Source organism: Tachypleus tridentatus, chromosome 10, assembly GCF_004210375.1.
Source record: "Tachypleus tridentatus isolate NWPU-2018 chromosome 10, ASM421037v1, whole genome shotgun sequence".
In the NCBI taxonomy this organism is placed as follows: domain Eukaryota; kingdom Metazoa; phylum Arthropoda; class Merostomata; order Xiphosura; family Limulidae; genus Tachypleus; species Tachypleus tridentatus.
The window spans coordinates 164,010,781-164,027,771 of record NC_134834.1 but is presented as its reverse complement, the minus strand read 5'-3'; the positions used below and the strand labels follow the sequence as shown (position 1 = coordinate 164,027,771).

General features: G+C 31.4%; 1 protein-coding gene across 3 annotated transcripts in view; it reads left to right on the top strand.

The window, feature by feature from the left end:
• LOC143230828 (choline transporter-like protein 2) overlaps positions 1–16,991 on the top strand; it is a 69,940-nt gene that overhangs the window by 51,370 nt on the left and 1,579 nt on the right. For all 3 annotated transcript variants that reach the window (XM_076465042.1, XM_076465041.1, XM_076465043.1), the window contains exons 13-21: positions 517–609; positions 969–1,059; positions 2,568–2,803; positions 5,428–5,556; positions 9,365–9,434; positions 11,678–11,751; positions 14,366–14,436; positions 15,765–15,853; positions 16,820–16,904. In XM_076465042.1, coding sequence (XP_076321157.1) covers positions 517–609; positions 969–1,059; positions 2,568–2,803; positions 5,428–5,556; positions 9,365–9,434; positions 11,678–11,751; positions 14,366–14,436; positions 15,765–15,853; positions 16,820–16,904 — 938 coding nt within the window. The remainder of the gene's footprint in view (positions 1–516; positions 610–968; positions 1,060–2,567; positions 2,804–5,427; positions 5,557–9,364; positions 9,435–11,677; positions 11,752–14,365; positions 14,437–15,764; positions 15,854–16,819; positions 16,905–16,991) is intronic.

Genomic DNA, 16,991 nt, shown 5'->3' with positions numbered 1-16,991 from the left:
ATTCATCCAAGCTAGGCATTAACTTTCTCACAGGAAAGCTGTTCTTACTCTGAGTTAAACTGGCATTTAACCATTCAGAACATAATGTTTTACAGCACGTCATTTAATAGATGAAACAACTTGTAAGATTGTATATTGAGAAACATACTTAACATTTATAACTATATGAACATTATAAACACAGGTATATGCACATCTGTATATATTTCTGTTATTTTGTTGTCCAACAAATATATTTATGATTTTTTTTATGAAGTAGTTTAATAATGCAATATTTTATGGATAATTAATAGAAGGCTTTTAGTTGAGATTACAGTATATTTGAATTGGACATGCTCATGACCTTAATTTTTGTTATATTGAATTAGAATATATAATTTTGTTTTTTGTGCATGTGCGATAGTTAGATACATATTTTTTTCTTACTGTTCAATTTAATATTTACGTTGCTAATGTATTTCTGTAAAATAATTAATTTATCCAATCCATCTTCCTTCTCTCTTATTTTTCTACCAGAGCTATAAGTAGCATGATTTCATCTTTATTTTTCCCATTGATACCATACTTACTTCAGTTCTGCTTGTTTATTTTCTGGGGTGCTGTAGCCATGTATCCTTTTTCATTTTCCACGTTGTATATGTGTATATGGTAAATTAACATTAAAACTTAAGTAAACAGATTATGTTCTTTATAAACATTACATTTAAACTCCTCTATCATATAAATGTAGATTATTTTTTTAAAACAGAGGTATGTTTATAGCAAGTACCAGCATTATCATACACTATCATATAATGAAAAAAAATCACCTGCAGCTTAACTCATAAAGAAAACAAATGGGTTCCTTTCAAAATTAATTAAAAAAGAAAGTATAACATTTTAACAATTTATACATGTACATGATACATATATGACATTTGCAGTAAGTTTACTACCACAGATCTGGCTTCTTAACCATAAACAACAAGGTCTATCGCTTCATCTGGAAAAGCAGTATATAGAAATGTGGATCAACATAATGGATCATCTTTGCAAGACAGTCCTACTTGTGATCCTAAGGTAATTTTTACTCAAACTGCATTTCATTTACAATTTTTAGATATAACTTAACCACTAATTGAAGTATAATATTTAGTAGAATGGATTAATGAAGATATTGTAAATTATGTTGATGTATATTACTTGTATCATTAAATGTTTTCAAGGTTTTCATAATTCTGTCAAATAGTTTCTTGTTTACTTGTATAGCTGTCATTTTGTCACAAATTCATCAGTTATTCTCTACAGTAAAACCATATCCTATTAATGTGCTATTGATGAGCATATATTACCACATGCACAGATATAAAATTAAGGACACTGAAACAGTTCTTTATAAATGATTTATGTTTCCTTTACTTGGTTGCAGGGTGCACTGCTTATACAGAAGTCTTTGAATTATGAAATGGTCATGGTCATTGCAGGGGGGGGTGGCATTTGACCCTCCCTAGAAAATAAGAAACATAATTCTTTCTTTATTCGTTTTTCAAGTATATGTATATGAATTTACAAGGCTTTTATTCACTCCACAAGTTCACACTACTTATTACACCTAATTTTAAATTATAATAAAAGTTCTCAGGTTTGTCAGCAGTTTTACTTAAAATCTCTAGATATCTGCAGTATTTTGGGCCAACCAAATTTTACTATTATGGAGTGTATATTGCTGCAAATCTCTAGTATGGTTTAAACTAATCTCACAAATATTAAACCCATCAAAGCTGAGTATGGGAGCTTGTTTATTCTCTTCACTGTATGTGCAAAACTTTGAAGGTGGGTCCATTGTTCTTTGATTTTGCCTCCATCTCCCCTTCTTTAAAACAATTTCTGCAGACACCCCTGGAAATAGTGTCTACTTTATCTATAATCATCATTAGTAAATAGGACTTGACATAAGTTATGAAAATATTCTTGATTTCAGTTCTTTAATTATGCTAGAATATCTATACATTACAATATTTTAATGGACAAAACTCAATAAATTCACTGATATAATTAACAAAATGATATATATCTTTACCCAATTTGTAAGTACAACATTTTAGTAGCTACACAATGTCAAAAATTCCATTACATTTGAAAACTGTCAGTGGTAACATTTACTGGTGATTATACATGTTTATGAAGTGAAATGTTATTAATTATAAAAAGTATGACACTACCTCTACCAAATGCATTTTAAATCATGTGTTGGACAATCAGATACCAGATTTACATAAAAATGAACTGAGCTGGGTGACTGTCAGAAGTAAAATATTGTAAGTCCAATTCTCTATGTATTAAGTTTTTTAATGGTTAAGTCTCATGTCTCATACTTGAAGGTAGGTATGTGTACGTGTGCATGTTACAATTCAAATGTTTGCATATAACACATACTGAGTACTAGAGCATCTAGAATGTCTAAAATAATAGTTTTTGATTTAGATTTACCTTTCTGTCACAAGATGCTATAATGCTACTCATTTTCCCATGTTTAAATTCTTACTTTGTTTTTTCTCAGACCAGTGAATTTTTTTTCTCTTTATTAGGATTTTAAAGAGATCACTACTGACATACATTGTGTTTTTTCTGCCTATGAAAGTGAATCAAACCTTCTTCGTGCCCAGATCTATAATGTTTTTGGTTTGTTTTGGGGAATTTTTTTCATTATTGGTGTTTGTCAACTGTCCCTTGCCATTGCCTTTGCTACCTATTACTGGACATTTAACAAACCAAAAAACATACCTTCCTTTGCTGTTGCAAGTGGTGTTGGGACGTGCTTACGGTGAGCTTTATTTTAAACTTATTTTTTATACAGTGTTTGTACTTATATATTGTCATGCATTCATATAAATAAAGTAAGACTGTTAAAACATTTTGTTGAATCACAGGTAAATAAATGTAATAAGAAACTGTAATTGAAATATATAGACAGGATGGTTATGCACTATAGGTATCTAGAATAGCCAGTATAATGACCTAGGTGATGTACCGGTTACATATTTAGCTTAAATGTGAAAGGAATTGCAGGAAATTTATTCTATTGGTCTTTGTAATTGGCATTTGGTAGTTCCACTGTTGCAACTCCTTAATGTTGCCATTACAATTTTCAACTGCAGTATTCATTGTTACAGTAGACTAGTTGCTGTGTATTAAAATGATAAACCTGCATCTACAGAAAACCTTTCAACCACTAGTTAGTAGTAGAGCATGAGTGTCAGATGTGATGAAAATGGCAGCTCATAACCCAATCCCCTACAAAGGTTTTTACTGGAAGTTGGGGATGGGACACAATACAGTCCTTGCCTGAAAGTGACATCTTGAACAGTTTATGCTGTTGACTTTCTGGCATGAGATGTGCATGGAACAACTTATGATAACATTACATACATGATCAATGTGCATGTTGCTAAGTCCTTTAATTTTCATGCTTAAAGAAGAATGACCCCAGGATGAAGTCAATGATCAAATCACATGATATGGTGATATTTGGGGAAAACAAGATTTAAAAAAATTATTCTGTATGTGATCTTTGTATTTTCAGTGGTCCAAATAACAGAATTACAGCCATGAAGAGTAAAATTGGCCTCATCTGTCCATAGGGCACATTACAACCAATTTTTATTAACAGCAACAAGTGCCCCAAGTTGCACATTTTTAATGTTGGAGCATGCTTGATAGTGTTTAGGAAAGACTCCTCATTGCTGACCATTGGGAACTGTAGATGCCACATCCTAGGCATTCCTTGCACTGTCAGTGAATTCTAGAAAAAGGGTTTCATTAATATGTAAGCACCTTGTTAATATTGCCCATTGATAGTTTTGGGTGCCACAGTCTCAGATGATTGGATATATTTCCTCTTTCTTGGAACTTTGTAATTAGTCTGCTGACAATGAAAATTGTATGTAGTGTACATGTTATGTTTAGTGGTACAGCTGCACATAATCTGCTTATAAATATACAGTCAGAGGTTGGGGTCATAGTATAGAAAGAAATTACCAATAATGTACATGTATAATTTTTTACTCAAACAAAAAAGAAAATTATATAGTTTATGGTGCAGAGGCAATACAAGACTGTTTGAATGATATCTTGATGTAAAACTATGTGTCTGTACATAGTCGAATAATAGCCAAAATTCTAATTATTTAGAGCTATATTACACTGATTCAGATAGTTTATTAGGAAACTTAATTGACCATAAAAAGTCATTTTGTACAAATTTGTAGTAATAGCCTAAACATGTACTTAGAATTTCCAACTGACAGGAAATTACTCATAATAACCTGATGTGAAATTTTAAAAATTCTTAAATATTTAAAACAACAGTGCAAATAAGTAAATGTCTTAAAATACCAAGTAGCAACAACTAGAAAGTTTACAATTTATAGATCTTGTTATACATATGTGTCAGAAAATTTTGTAAAGTAATGTATAAATTTTGGTTTTGTGTGTGTGTGTATATATCATCTAAACCTTTCCTCATTACTGATCATTGTAAACTAGTCTAACATGCAACATCCTTGATCAATATGTCATGTGGAAAAAGTAATTTTGTTTAGTTTACATGGTAAGTCTGCACTTTATCACTCTCCTAATTGCGTGTTAAATGTAAAAAGAAACACGTGTTAAATGTAAAAAGCCTTTGAAGTACTCAAAATAAAATTAGTTTTAATTTTTTCCAAAACGTATGTGATAAATTGGTATCATTTGATAATGTTATTCCAAATGTATACAATATACAGTACTTTCCAAAATTTTTTCTTAATGCAGTTGTGACTAAATAAGTAGACCAAGAATTATGCATAGAGAATTTATAAGTTGTAGGATAGACATTCAAATGCTCATTCCAAGGTGTATGATTTTAGTTCTGATTTATGTAGTCAACTTGCTTTGATCAGAAGTTAATAGCATTGGTCCATTATGAATCTTCAGGACAAAGGCTTTTTGAACTGTCAGTGAAGCATCAAGGTGTTTGAGGGTTTAAAAAGGAAAAAAGTTATACCATTTTTTTCAGCATATGAACTGTATGTGATTCCTTTAGCAATGTTAAAGTAGGAAATTGAAATAAATGTTCAGTGTGAAGAATACCCCATATTTCTTTCATGGATTTATTAAGATTGGTAATTAGTTAAGCTTGAATCTCTAATTGAAGGCACTTATTATGTTTACCATACCCCCCACAGTAGATAAGTAATCCAGTGTAGCTTTGGTTTCATATAAGCATATTTCTTCTTAATTTCTCCATTGTGAATACAAAACCAAAGATGTATGATTAATGTATTGCTTATGTAAAACTTGTTGCCTATTGGTTGTTAACCTTCATCAGTTTCTAGCATTTAGATCATAACTTTTATACTTAATATTTTTTTTTATTTCTCATAGCATAAAGATTTTTTTTCTTCATAGGTACCATCTTGGTTCTGTTGCTTTTGGATCCCTGTTGATTGCTGTTCTACGAGTAATTCGTGTCATTTTAGAATATATAGATCAGAAGTTGAGAAAGTATGACAACAAAGTGGTCAAAGTTCTTATGTGGTAAAAATAAAGTTTTCTTTTTTGTTTATAGTTGATCAAAACTTGACACCAAAATCTGACTTGCTGATCACTTCAGAGAATAGCATAGTATTATTGCTATTATCTCTTCTGAGATTTGACAAAAATATTTGTTGACAGTTTACTTCCTACTTGTACATATTTAAACAAAGAGGTCTCAAAAGTAAACCACTTTTTGAATTATCTGTACATGTACAACTAGATTGTTACTCTTTTTCAAAATGGTTACTAAATAAAGAAGCTATTTTGTTAAGTGCATTTAGAGAGTTAAAATGTTTTCTATACAGTAGTGTGCAAAAGTGTTAGGACAAAATATTGTACCATTCTTAGCATTTTATGGGACTAATTCTTCAATGCCATTAGAGAATGTAAATTTAAACATTGTGATAATACTTCACTGATCACTGTTAACAACTGAATAAGCCAAGGTGAGAATACTTATCATTCTTTAGAATTCCCATATACTTGTAACAAGGTTTCTACTTGAGTGAACATACTGATCACATTTAGGGTCTGAAATAACTTTTATGGTATCCCATGTAGTGTCTTAACTAATATTGTCAGAAACTAGCAAGGAGCTAGCATATGATAAAAGAAATGAAGATAATAGCACTCCATAAATAAACTTTGATAAAAACCGTGTTTAATACTATATATTAAGTTTTGTTGTCATGCTACAGGCCATAGAGCAAAGGAAATTGTCAGTAGAACAGAAAGTTCACATAAAAGCTTTGTGATGCTGGTTGGATTCTCTGACAAACTGATACAGACTTAAAATGTTACCAAAACACTGTCAAGCTTACCCTAAATTGTTAGACCAATACAGGTAAATTTTAACAATGATACTGATGTTAAGTATCTTTGTTTATGCAGCCTTTAAGACAGAAGGAAGAATGCTTCTGATTTTAAGCATGAGATAAATAACCATGTACCAAATGACAGAAAAGTGTCCAGATCTATAGTACCAAGAAGACTTTATAAGAATGGAATATTTGGTCATGTAGCAGTTTAAAGAACTTTAACTCAATCTCCAAATACTGTCAAGAGATTGAACTTTGCTAAAAAAGCACAAAAACTGGACTGTTGATAATTGGAGATGGTGTTATGGGCAGATTAGTCCAAGTTTGAAACATTTGATTTAAAGGTGTAGGTTGATCATGTAGCTGAAGAAAGATACCTCAATTCATAACACCTACAGTTATGACAGAAAGTGTTCATACCCCTGCATCCCGAGTAGTTTTTTGCTCATAACTTAAAAAGTATCACGATTAGGCTAATAGACATATAGTATATTATAAATATTATACTAACACACATCTACATAAATTTTTATGTAAATTAAACGACAAATAAACTGTTTATAAACAAATAACCAAAAACAGGAGGAGCAGAAAGTGTTCATACATTTCAGAACGTGTGAAAAAACTGATATTCCCGTAAAGATATTGTTTAGTTTGGTGAATAAACTACATTAGACCATTCCTGCACTAGACACTTGGTTCATAATTATTGAAATTTAGCCAGCAAAAAATGTACTTTTGGCAATTTAGCGCCATCTGTCATTATCTGCTTGGTCATCATGGCAAACAGGAAACAACTGTTCAATGATTTAAAAAAAACGAATTATTGTAAAATACAAGTCTCGTGTGTCTCTTTCTGGTATTGCTACACAACTTAATGTACCGAAATCTACTGTTCAAAACATAATTGCCATGTTTAAGCTTACAGGATCAACTGCTAACCTCCCTCGTTCCGGACACCCCACCAAAATTCCAGAGAGAACCAAGAGGAAGGTTCTCAGAGAAGTTAGTAGGAACCCTCATTTAACACGTAATGACATGCAGAAACTGGGGTTGAAGTAAGCACCTCTACAGTTACAAACATGTTACGCTCTTCTGGGTTCAAAGCATGCCATCCTCGTAGAACTCCATATTTAAAGCCTGTTCATTTAGAAGCACGATTGAGGTATACAAGAAAGCATGTAGATAAACCCTTTACCTATTGGAAGAGTATTCTTTGGTCAGATGAGACTAAAATCGAGCTTTTCGGCCACAATGATGTTCCCAATATTTTCCGTAAGAAGGGGAACGAAATCTTCCAAAGGACACCATTGCTACAGTTAAACACGGAAGTGGCTCGATCATGCTATGGGGTTTCTTCAGCTCTTCTGGTATAGGCAGCCTTCACCGCATCAACGGAATCATGAAAAAAGAAGAGTACGTTGATATATTAGGCACTTATATCAAGAATGATGCTCAAAACTTGCGGCTTGGGCGTCGTTGGATCTTCCAGCACGACAATGACCCTAAGCACACATCGAAATATGTGCAATCCTGGTTGCAGAGGAACCATATAAGTGTTCTGGAGTGGCCATCGCAGTCACCTGATCTCAGCTCAATTGAAAACGTTTGGCATGAGTTGAAGACCAGGGTTCATCAGCGTCATCCGAAAAACTTGCAAGAGTTGGAGGCCTTCTGTAAAAAAGAATGGAAGAAAATACCAGTCGAGTACTATGAAACGATCATGGAGGGCTGTGAGGAGAGATTGTGCCAAGTAATTCACCTGAAAAGCTACACGACTGACCATTAAAGTAGATGCACGAACACTTTCTGCCCCTCCTATGTTTGGTTATTTGTTTATAAACAGTTTATTTGTCGTTCAATTTACACAAAAATTGATGTAGATGTGTGTCAATATAATATTTATAACATACCTTACTTTCATTATCCTAATCATGATACTTTTTAAGTTATGAGGAAAAACCTACTCACGTCGCAGGGGTACAAACACCTTCTGTCGTAACTGTATTATGGAGCTTGGAGGAAGCAGTGTAATGGTTTGAAAGTGTTTTTCTGCTGAGGCAACAGGAGATATTTGCAAAATAAATGGGATAATGGACAGATGCTGATATGTTATGGTATACCCAGGAGTTTGCATATTGTTGGTAATGGATTCTACCACCAAGAAGATAATGACACCAAATACTCATCCAACTGATGCAGAAATTATTTAGTTAAGTAAAAAGCTACTGGAATCATTCAAATGATGCAATGACCCCCACGAACCCTCAGTCCCAACCCAAATGAGCATATCTGGGATTTGATATTTCAAAAGCTTAACAAATCAAACATTACTTCCAAAGATACTTTATGACAGTGTATTAAAGTTAAGTTGGAGTAAAATCCCAATGGACACTTTTATTAAATATGTTGTAATAATGCCTGAAAATCTGTCTGCAGTGAGTAATGCAAAAGGAGGATACATAAAATATTAACTGTTTGCTGAACTCAAGCACTTCCATCAAGTTTTTGTTGTACTAAGTATGAAGATTGGTAAAATTGTGATGTTTCACCTGTGATTAACTTTTCATTAGTCTTTGAAAGTAGCTTGAAATCTAATTTTTGACTTTGTTGTAACACTTTTGCACAGTATACTGTATATGCACCTAATTTGTGTATTTGTTATCATTTCTCAATGTTTCTTTCAGGATTTTTTGTAGTAAAACAATTTTCAAACATACTTGACATAGTCTGTATTCTCATGTGTTTTACAGTCAAGCATAAGAAATAATATATATATATGATATTTGTTAATAAACTCTAATAAAAGAGGCTTGAAATCTGTTACTGAAAGTGAGAAATATTACATGCCTACTTTTAAATATTTACAATGTACAGCAAATAAATTTAAATGTAGATCATCTCATGATTCTAAAACTTCTGTATTGATATGTCTGTTTTGTAATTTTACATTTATTTTGCCACTTGCTTACATATACTTTTATTCACAGCCTCTGCAAATGCTGCTTCTGGTGCCTTGAAAATCTTGTTAAGTTTATCAGCAGAAATGCTTACATTATGGTAGGTTTGACAGCTTAATTTACAATATAATAGTGAATGATTAATGGACCATGTTAAATATTTCACATACATTTAAACTCAGAATTTTATTTCTTATAATATTAAATTACATATTATATCTGTATGTTTTAGATGAAATTATTGATAAATACTTCTGTTACTGTGGTATTTTTAGGTCAAACTGATCTTCCCTAAGACTTGTTGACAAAATAGGTCTGCAAAATAATTCATTATCTGCTGGCTGGGTTTGTGAGAAATAGACACTTAACTTGAATTTACAATCAGAAAATTAGCCTTTTTTAAAAACATAATGCAGTGAAAATATATATTTTACTTGCTACAATGGATATGATGTTTACTTAGGAATTACATTTGAAGACTCAGGCTATAAACAATAATTCTGGTGACCTCTTGTTTCATACTAAATAAATCTTGTCACTTACTTAAATTGTTAATGCTAGACTTGTGTAGAATGACTTACACTACCTGATTGACTTACTGCTTCTAATGACACATGAGAGAGAGGTCACTGTGTTACAAGAGCATTTGACTATCAAATGAAAATATCTAATTTTACACACTATGACATTGTAACTTTCTTATGGGATGATAAATGGTGGTATTCTAGGTCAATGTCACAAAACAATAGGTATCTAGATCGAAAAGAACTTAGCAACCTTCTTGATCAATATGTCATGTGTATATTGTGCAAATTTGAAAATTTCTCTATTAATACATTGTTTACTCATCTACCACATTATTAAAAACAAGTTTCTTATTGGGTATTACTGTTCATATTAACAGGATGTACAAGAATGTGATTTGTTGATGCTCACAAAATTATTTCCAGTACAAAAGATAACACAGCAAAATTTAAAAAATAATCTCTCACTAAAACTTTGATCTTTGGGGCAGGTTTATTGTATTATATAATTTAAATGTCTTGGACTCAGAATTGCAGAAATAGTTCACTTTTATGAAAAGCAATTTCACTGTTTATGATTTAAATATGTAAAAGACTTTTAAGGCTTTAGCAGTAGTATTTTACACAAGACAAAAGGTATATATTCCATTTGCTGCCTTACCAAATGTAAGACCTCAGGATGAAATGAACACTGTTTTTCAAAAAAAAGAAACAAATGCTTGTTAAAGAAAATTATTATTGGATAATTCATTAATTGAAGAGTTAATTATTTTTTCATATCATGGTTGACTAAGAACAATAAAACATGAAGATATAAAGGATGCATATTTCCTCAGTCTGTCAGTTTTCCAAGGTTAAGAAAAATTTACTTCGATTGACAATCAACCTAATTATTATCAGTGAAATATGAAAAGAACTACACATTCTTAAATTGTGTGCTATAAAAGAGTGGTTATGTACATATTTTTCCAAGCACTAACACACTCATGACAATTCACTACCTGTGGCTTTTAGACAAATAAAATTAGTGGATGAGTGACTCAACTGTAGTTCAGTATTGAAGCCCAACTGGATCTCATAGGAGCATTATACTGTCTAAGATTTTATAAAAAAATGTATTAAATGTCCTAAGTCACCTCATCATTTTAGATATAACTAATATGTTGAAAGAGCAAAAAAAAGCTTCAAAATGAGCAGGTTTCATCTCGCATATTTAATAATAATGAATTGAAAGCACATATGACATCAAAGGTATTCAAAAGAAGGTAAACAGTTGTATGTAATATATATAACAGATAAAATAAAAATCAAACTGTCATTTATGGATTTAGTTGTTTACTTTACAGAAAGTTGTTAACATAATACTACTGTGATAATCTAAACAGTTTAAAATTAACACCAAAGTTTAATCTAAACAGTTTAAAATTAACACCAAAGTTAGTTGAAGTAAGTTTTGTCACTCACCACTCCATATTATGAGTAATTACATGTATAATACATATAAAAAAAAGAGACTTTTCTTTCATATACTAATTTTAAAACTGAGTTTCATGAGCAAGCAAAGCCAGAATTTCTGATGATGCTTGTCTACTGTACTACATATGTGAACAATAGACCTATAATTTTAAATCTTGCTTTTCTACTTTTGATACATTTTCAAGTTTATATATATATATATATATATATAATTTATATACAAAGTATGTATGCTATTTTGAAAAATATTCTGTGATATGTAAAGAGAAATAGCTCTTTGTATTATTTTCAAATATATTCTAAATTCTCTTATTGGGCATATTTTTTTTTTTTATAATTGTAGATCGGTATTTATGGTAAGAATTTTTGCACCAGTGCCAAAGATGCATTTTTTCTCCTAATGCGTAACATTGCTAGGTAAGTAACTGCATTATTATAGTAGAATTTATTGAAATTTCCAAGTCAAAAGTATCAGTGATATATGATTAGAAATGAGCACTGTGAACAGTAAAGTAAATTATCCTATAAGGCATAATTAGTTGCCAGACAAATATCGGATATTTTAATTTATTAAATATTGTTAAACATTTATATTGATAGCAAAGATAATAAATTGAAATCACTTTATCATTTAATGTACACAAAATAGTGCTGATTCACTAGCTAATATTCTGTAATACACAATTATGTGTCAAATGACAACTCTAGCATTTGGTCCACACAACACCTTTAACATTTTGTTTATGTCGTAACCATTAGTGAGATATGACTAACTTTCTGATCACAGAGTACTTATATTAAAGTGTGAAAGTAATTTGATGTAGAATTTTGATAATATTGGAATTTGTATAATATTTTTCCAAAATGTTCTTAAGTTGTTAACAACAAAAAACTAACATAGTATAATGTGAACATTTATAGTTTTGGAGACAGTAAGAAATGTGTATTCCCAACTCTTGATTAATCATATCGTATATTTGTAGTGTATACAGTCATGTGAAAAAGTTAGAACACCCTATGAAAGCCTGTGCATTTTTGTAACATTTTTGGATATATAGATATTTAATCTGAATTTCAACAATACTGAGATATTATAGGAATATAACTAAACAATTAAAACTGAAGAAAAGACTTTTCAAGACATTCTGTAAATGTAATTCTACAAAAATGCATATTCTAACTGAGGAAAAAGTTAGGACACCCTACCCCCTAATAGCTAGTGTTACCCCCTTTGGCTGAAATAACTGCAGTGAGACGTTTCTTGTAGCCATCTACCGGTCTCTGATATCAATCAGAAGAAAGTTTGCCCCACTCCTCAATGCAGAATTCTTTCAGCTGTGAGATGTTTGAGGTGTTTCTTGCATGCACAGCCCATTTCAAGTCACCCCACAGCATCTCAATGGGATTAAGATCTGGGCTTTGACTCGGCCATTCCAGGACTCTCCATTTCTTAGTTTTTAGGCAGTCCTTGGTGGATTTCCTGGTATGTTTTGGGTCATTGTCGTGTTGCAGGGTCCAGTTCCACTTCAGCTTTAATTTTCATACAGATGGTCTCACATGATTCTCAATCACCCTCTGATACACAGTAGAATTCATGAGTGGATTCTATGATTGTGAGCTGTCCAGGTCCTGCTGTAGCAAAGCAGCCCCAAACTATGACACTTCCACCTCCATGCTTCACAGTTGGTATAAGGTTCTTTTCCTGGAATGCTCTTATTTGATTTATGCCAAATATATCCTCTGTTCTGGTGTCCAGATAATTCAAATTTGGACTCATCTGTCCAAAGAACATTATTCCAGAAGTCCTGGTCTTTGTCAACATTCACTCTGGCCTTGATGTTTTCTCTTAGAGAGCAAAGATTTCCTCCTTGTACACCTCCCATGCAAGTTAAACTTGTGCAGTTTCTTTCTGGTTGTAGAGGCATGCACTTGCACATCTACAGCAGCCACAGCCTGCTGTAGGTCCTGTGATGACATGTTAGGGTGTTTGGAGACCTCTTTTAGCATCTTGCGGTCTGCTCTCGGGGTGAACTTGCTTGGACGACCAGACCTGAACATGTTGACAGTTGTTTGAAAGCCCTCCACTTGTTGACTATTTTCCGGACAGTGGAATGGCTGATTTCAAAATCTTTCGGGATCTTTTTAAATCCCTTATGGGACTCATAAGCTGCTATAATTTTCTTTCGGAAGGCCTCAGGCAGCTCTTTTGTTCTCACCATGGTGCTTACTCTCACTTCAACAGTTAGGAGCACACCAGACTAAATGTCTGAGGTCTAAATAGGGCAAGCCTCATTCAAAATGCTGAGTAACGATCTTCTAATCATGTGCACCTGGTGTGATACACCTGTGTGTGAGTTGAGCCATTTTAATTGGGAATAAATGTGGGGGTGTCCTAACATTTTCCTCAGTTAGAATATGCATTTTTGTAGAATTACATTTACAGAAGATCTTGAAAAGTCTTTTCTTCAGTTTTAATTGTTTAGTTATATTCCTGTAATCTCTCAGTATTGTTAAAATTGAGATTAAATATCTACATATCCAAAAAATACACAGGCTTTCATAGGGTGTCCTAACTTTTTCACATGACTGTATATGTTTGGAAAGTTAGTAGTGGTTGGTTAACTATTTTGTATATTGGTGTACTCTATATAATTGAGTAACTGTACACAGTCTTTGAGACTTATTTGAAAAATTCCTCACTTATTAAACACGATATTTACTCTTCAACAAACCTCTGGATGCAAAACCAAATACATCATCAGGTAACTTCCAGGAAGCATAAATCAGAAAAGTTGTTCTTATAAACAGTTTTATGCATAGATATCTAAGTAATCTTACAAAATTTTGAATGTAGAGAGCTGGGGAAACATTGAGAACTAGCAATCAGATTAAGTGAAATGAGTAAAGAGACATATGGAGTTGAACATGATTTTTATCATTAATATTAGATCTATTGAATGAATCTACATGTAAACAAAGAATATACAAAAAAGTTTTGTAATAATGTTGATCTGTTTTTCTTGTATCACAGGGTTGTTGTTCTGGATAAGGTGGTGGATTTTTTACTGTTTCTTGGAAAACTGGTGACTGTTGGTACAACAAGTATGTGTTTTTATTCTTGTTTTTAAAGAGTAAAAATGCAGTAACAGATGTTGATATTTTTTCATAAGTTCATTTTCACTTCAAATGAAAATGCAATATTTCTAAAATAATTGCAACAATGTTTTTTAACAGGAATTGTTATTGTCATTGAGAATGTAGATATGGAAGAAACACCAGCTCTAAGCAGCTACCAAAGGCTTAAACAGTAACTCAAGTTTTGTCCACTGTCTACTAAAAATACATCATCTCAAAGACCACACAACAGGAAGTGTATATACAAAATCAATTTGTCTTTTGTGTTTTCAGTTCTTACATTGCATCTAGCATGTTTCAAAACTTCATGTTAAACTAGTTTCTTTGTTTTGACTTCATAGACTTTACAAATTTTAAAGTGGTACTTAAACAATGTTTATAATGATAAAAAAGTCAGAGTGAAAACTTGTTTTAGATCTTCCAAGTGTGTGAACATAATTTTGTTTCATGCCAAACATCACAAATTTTACTCCTTAGTATTTAATGAATACACACAAGTACCGAATAGCATTATCACTAAATTTATGCAGTCTCTTTATGAGCACATACAACTGAAAACCTGAGGGAATGCTATTGGTAGGAAAAACAAGTCATTTCCATATCTTTTAAATATGTTCAAATATCTCCAGTCAGCAGTACATTCTTTTAAAGACTCACAATATACTATAGTTTGAGTTATTTAAGTGAAAAGAAATTTACTATGAATCATCTATATTGCAGGGATAATAGTGTGGGAATTATAAGCCAATGCTATAATTTCTTGGTTTCTAATTGACTGCACTTAAAGGCAAATTTAATAAATTAAAAAACAATTCATGTATATGAAATTAACTTTTGTAAGCCTATCAGTAAGATAGTGAATTACTGATTTATTCATGTACCTTTATCATTTTTCAAGTATCCATTTATAAGGTTTTTAAAATAGTTCTTATAAAGTTATATCTCATACTTGTTTTTCAGATTACCATCTAATTTTCATCAAATGTATGACATACTTCTATAAATAAATAGATAAGTACATTAAAACATCTTACTTTTGATTTTAAACTTTTTACAAAATATTTAAAAGCTGTGCAATGTTCTATGCAAATATAGTTTGAGCTAAACATATGTCTTGGTATAAAATGTCAAGGGTTAATTATAATCTGGTATTTCTTAACATACAAACCTTGTTAAAACAAGCTTTGAGAATTACTGTGTGCATAAGTGATTCTTAAAAACAGTTATTTTGTAGGCTACATTTTCCTGTTTGAAGTGATACATAATAAAAAAATTACTTTTGAAATTATTACTAGCTATTGCTGCCTTCTATTTCTTCTCTGGAAGGATCCATTTTCTGAAAGATTATGTGCCCTCTTTGAACTACTACTTGTTGCCAGTAATAGTAAGTAATTTATAAATTTAATTAAAGATATTAAATTTAATTGTGAAAACAGAACTTTGTAACACAGATTATTATTAAAATCTAACAGAATAAAAATGTGTATCTAAATTTTTGTCAGACACTTATTAGTTTAATATAATCACAATTTAAGTAAAAATATAGTATATACATCCAACAGTTAATGGTAAATATCACCTTTACAAAGATTTATGGTTTACTTGTCATTTTGGTTGAAATATGTAAAGCAAAAAAGGACAGTTATAGAAAGGCTATTGTTAAATATTGAGGGTTCTCAAAAAGGTTTGTTGCTCAGAAAAAGACATTGTTAAATGACAGAAATGGTAACTGCTGTGTTTGAAAGTTCAGTATGTTTTTCTTTTAATTAGTAGTGCATATAATTTATTTAATGTTGCACATCTAAACCATGATTAAGTTAAAAAGAACACTTCAGCCCATCAAAAAATTCTTCTTATACGTAAAAGAAATCCATGATATTGAAGTTTTATGTGCTGTATTATTTTACAAGTTCAAACCCCTGTCGCCCCAAACATGCTCACCTTGGTGTAAATATTCTTAGCTAACAAAATTACCAGCTAGCCCCATACTAGTTGGGATTAACTTCATTATGGTGGAGAAAAAATATATTACAAATATAGTTGTGGCTTTCACATAGCACACATAAAAACACAAGCTTTAAAAATATAGTTTTATTAGTTAAATTACTGTAAGTAACAGCCATTTGATTCATTAAATTAGTTTTGCCAAAAAAAGGTATTAGAAAGTAGGATCAAGTACAACTGTGCTACAAAACATTACTAAATGAAATACAACTTACACTGAAATTGTATAAGATGCCAACAGTGTATATATGTATATTTTTATTTAATATTGATTAGGTTACCTTTATGTATGATTTTTTCAAAGTCAGGTAGTTGCTGTAAAGCAGTAATGTATTTTTTGTTCCAGACTGTAGCAGTTGGATCTTATCTAATAGCCTCTTGTTTCTTCAGTGTCTATAGTATGGCAGTGGATACTTTATTTCTCTGTTTCTGTAAGTAACTTTATACTTTCCAAATTCTGTAACCCATTCTGAGAGTTACAGCATAACACCTCTTACTAAAATAAAAACCTGTTCCTT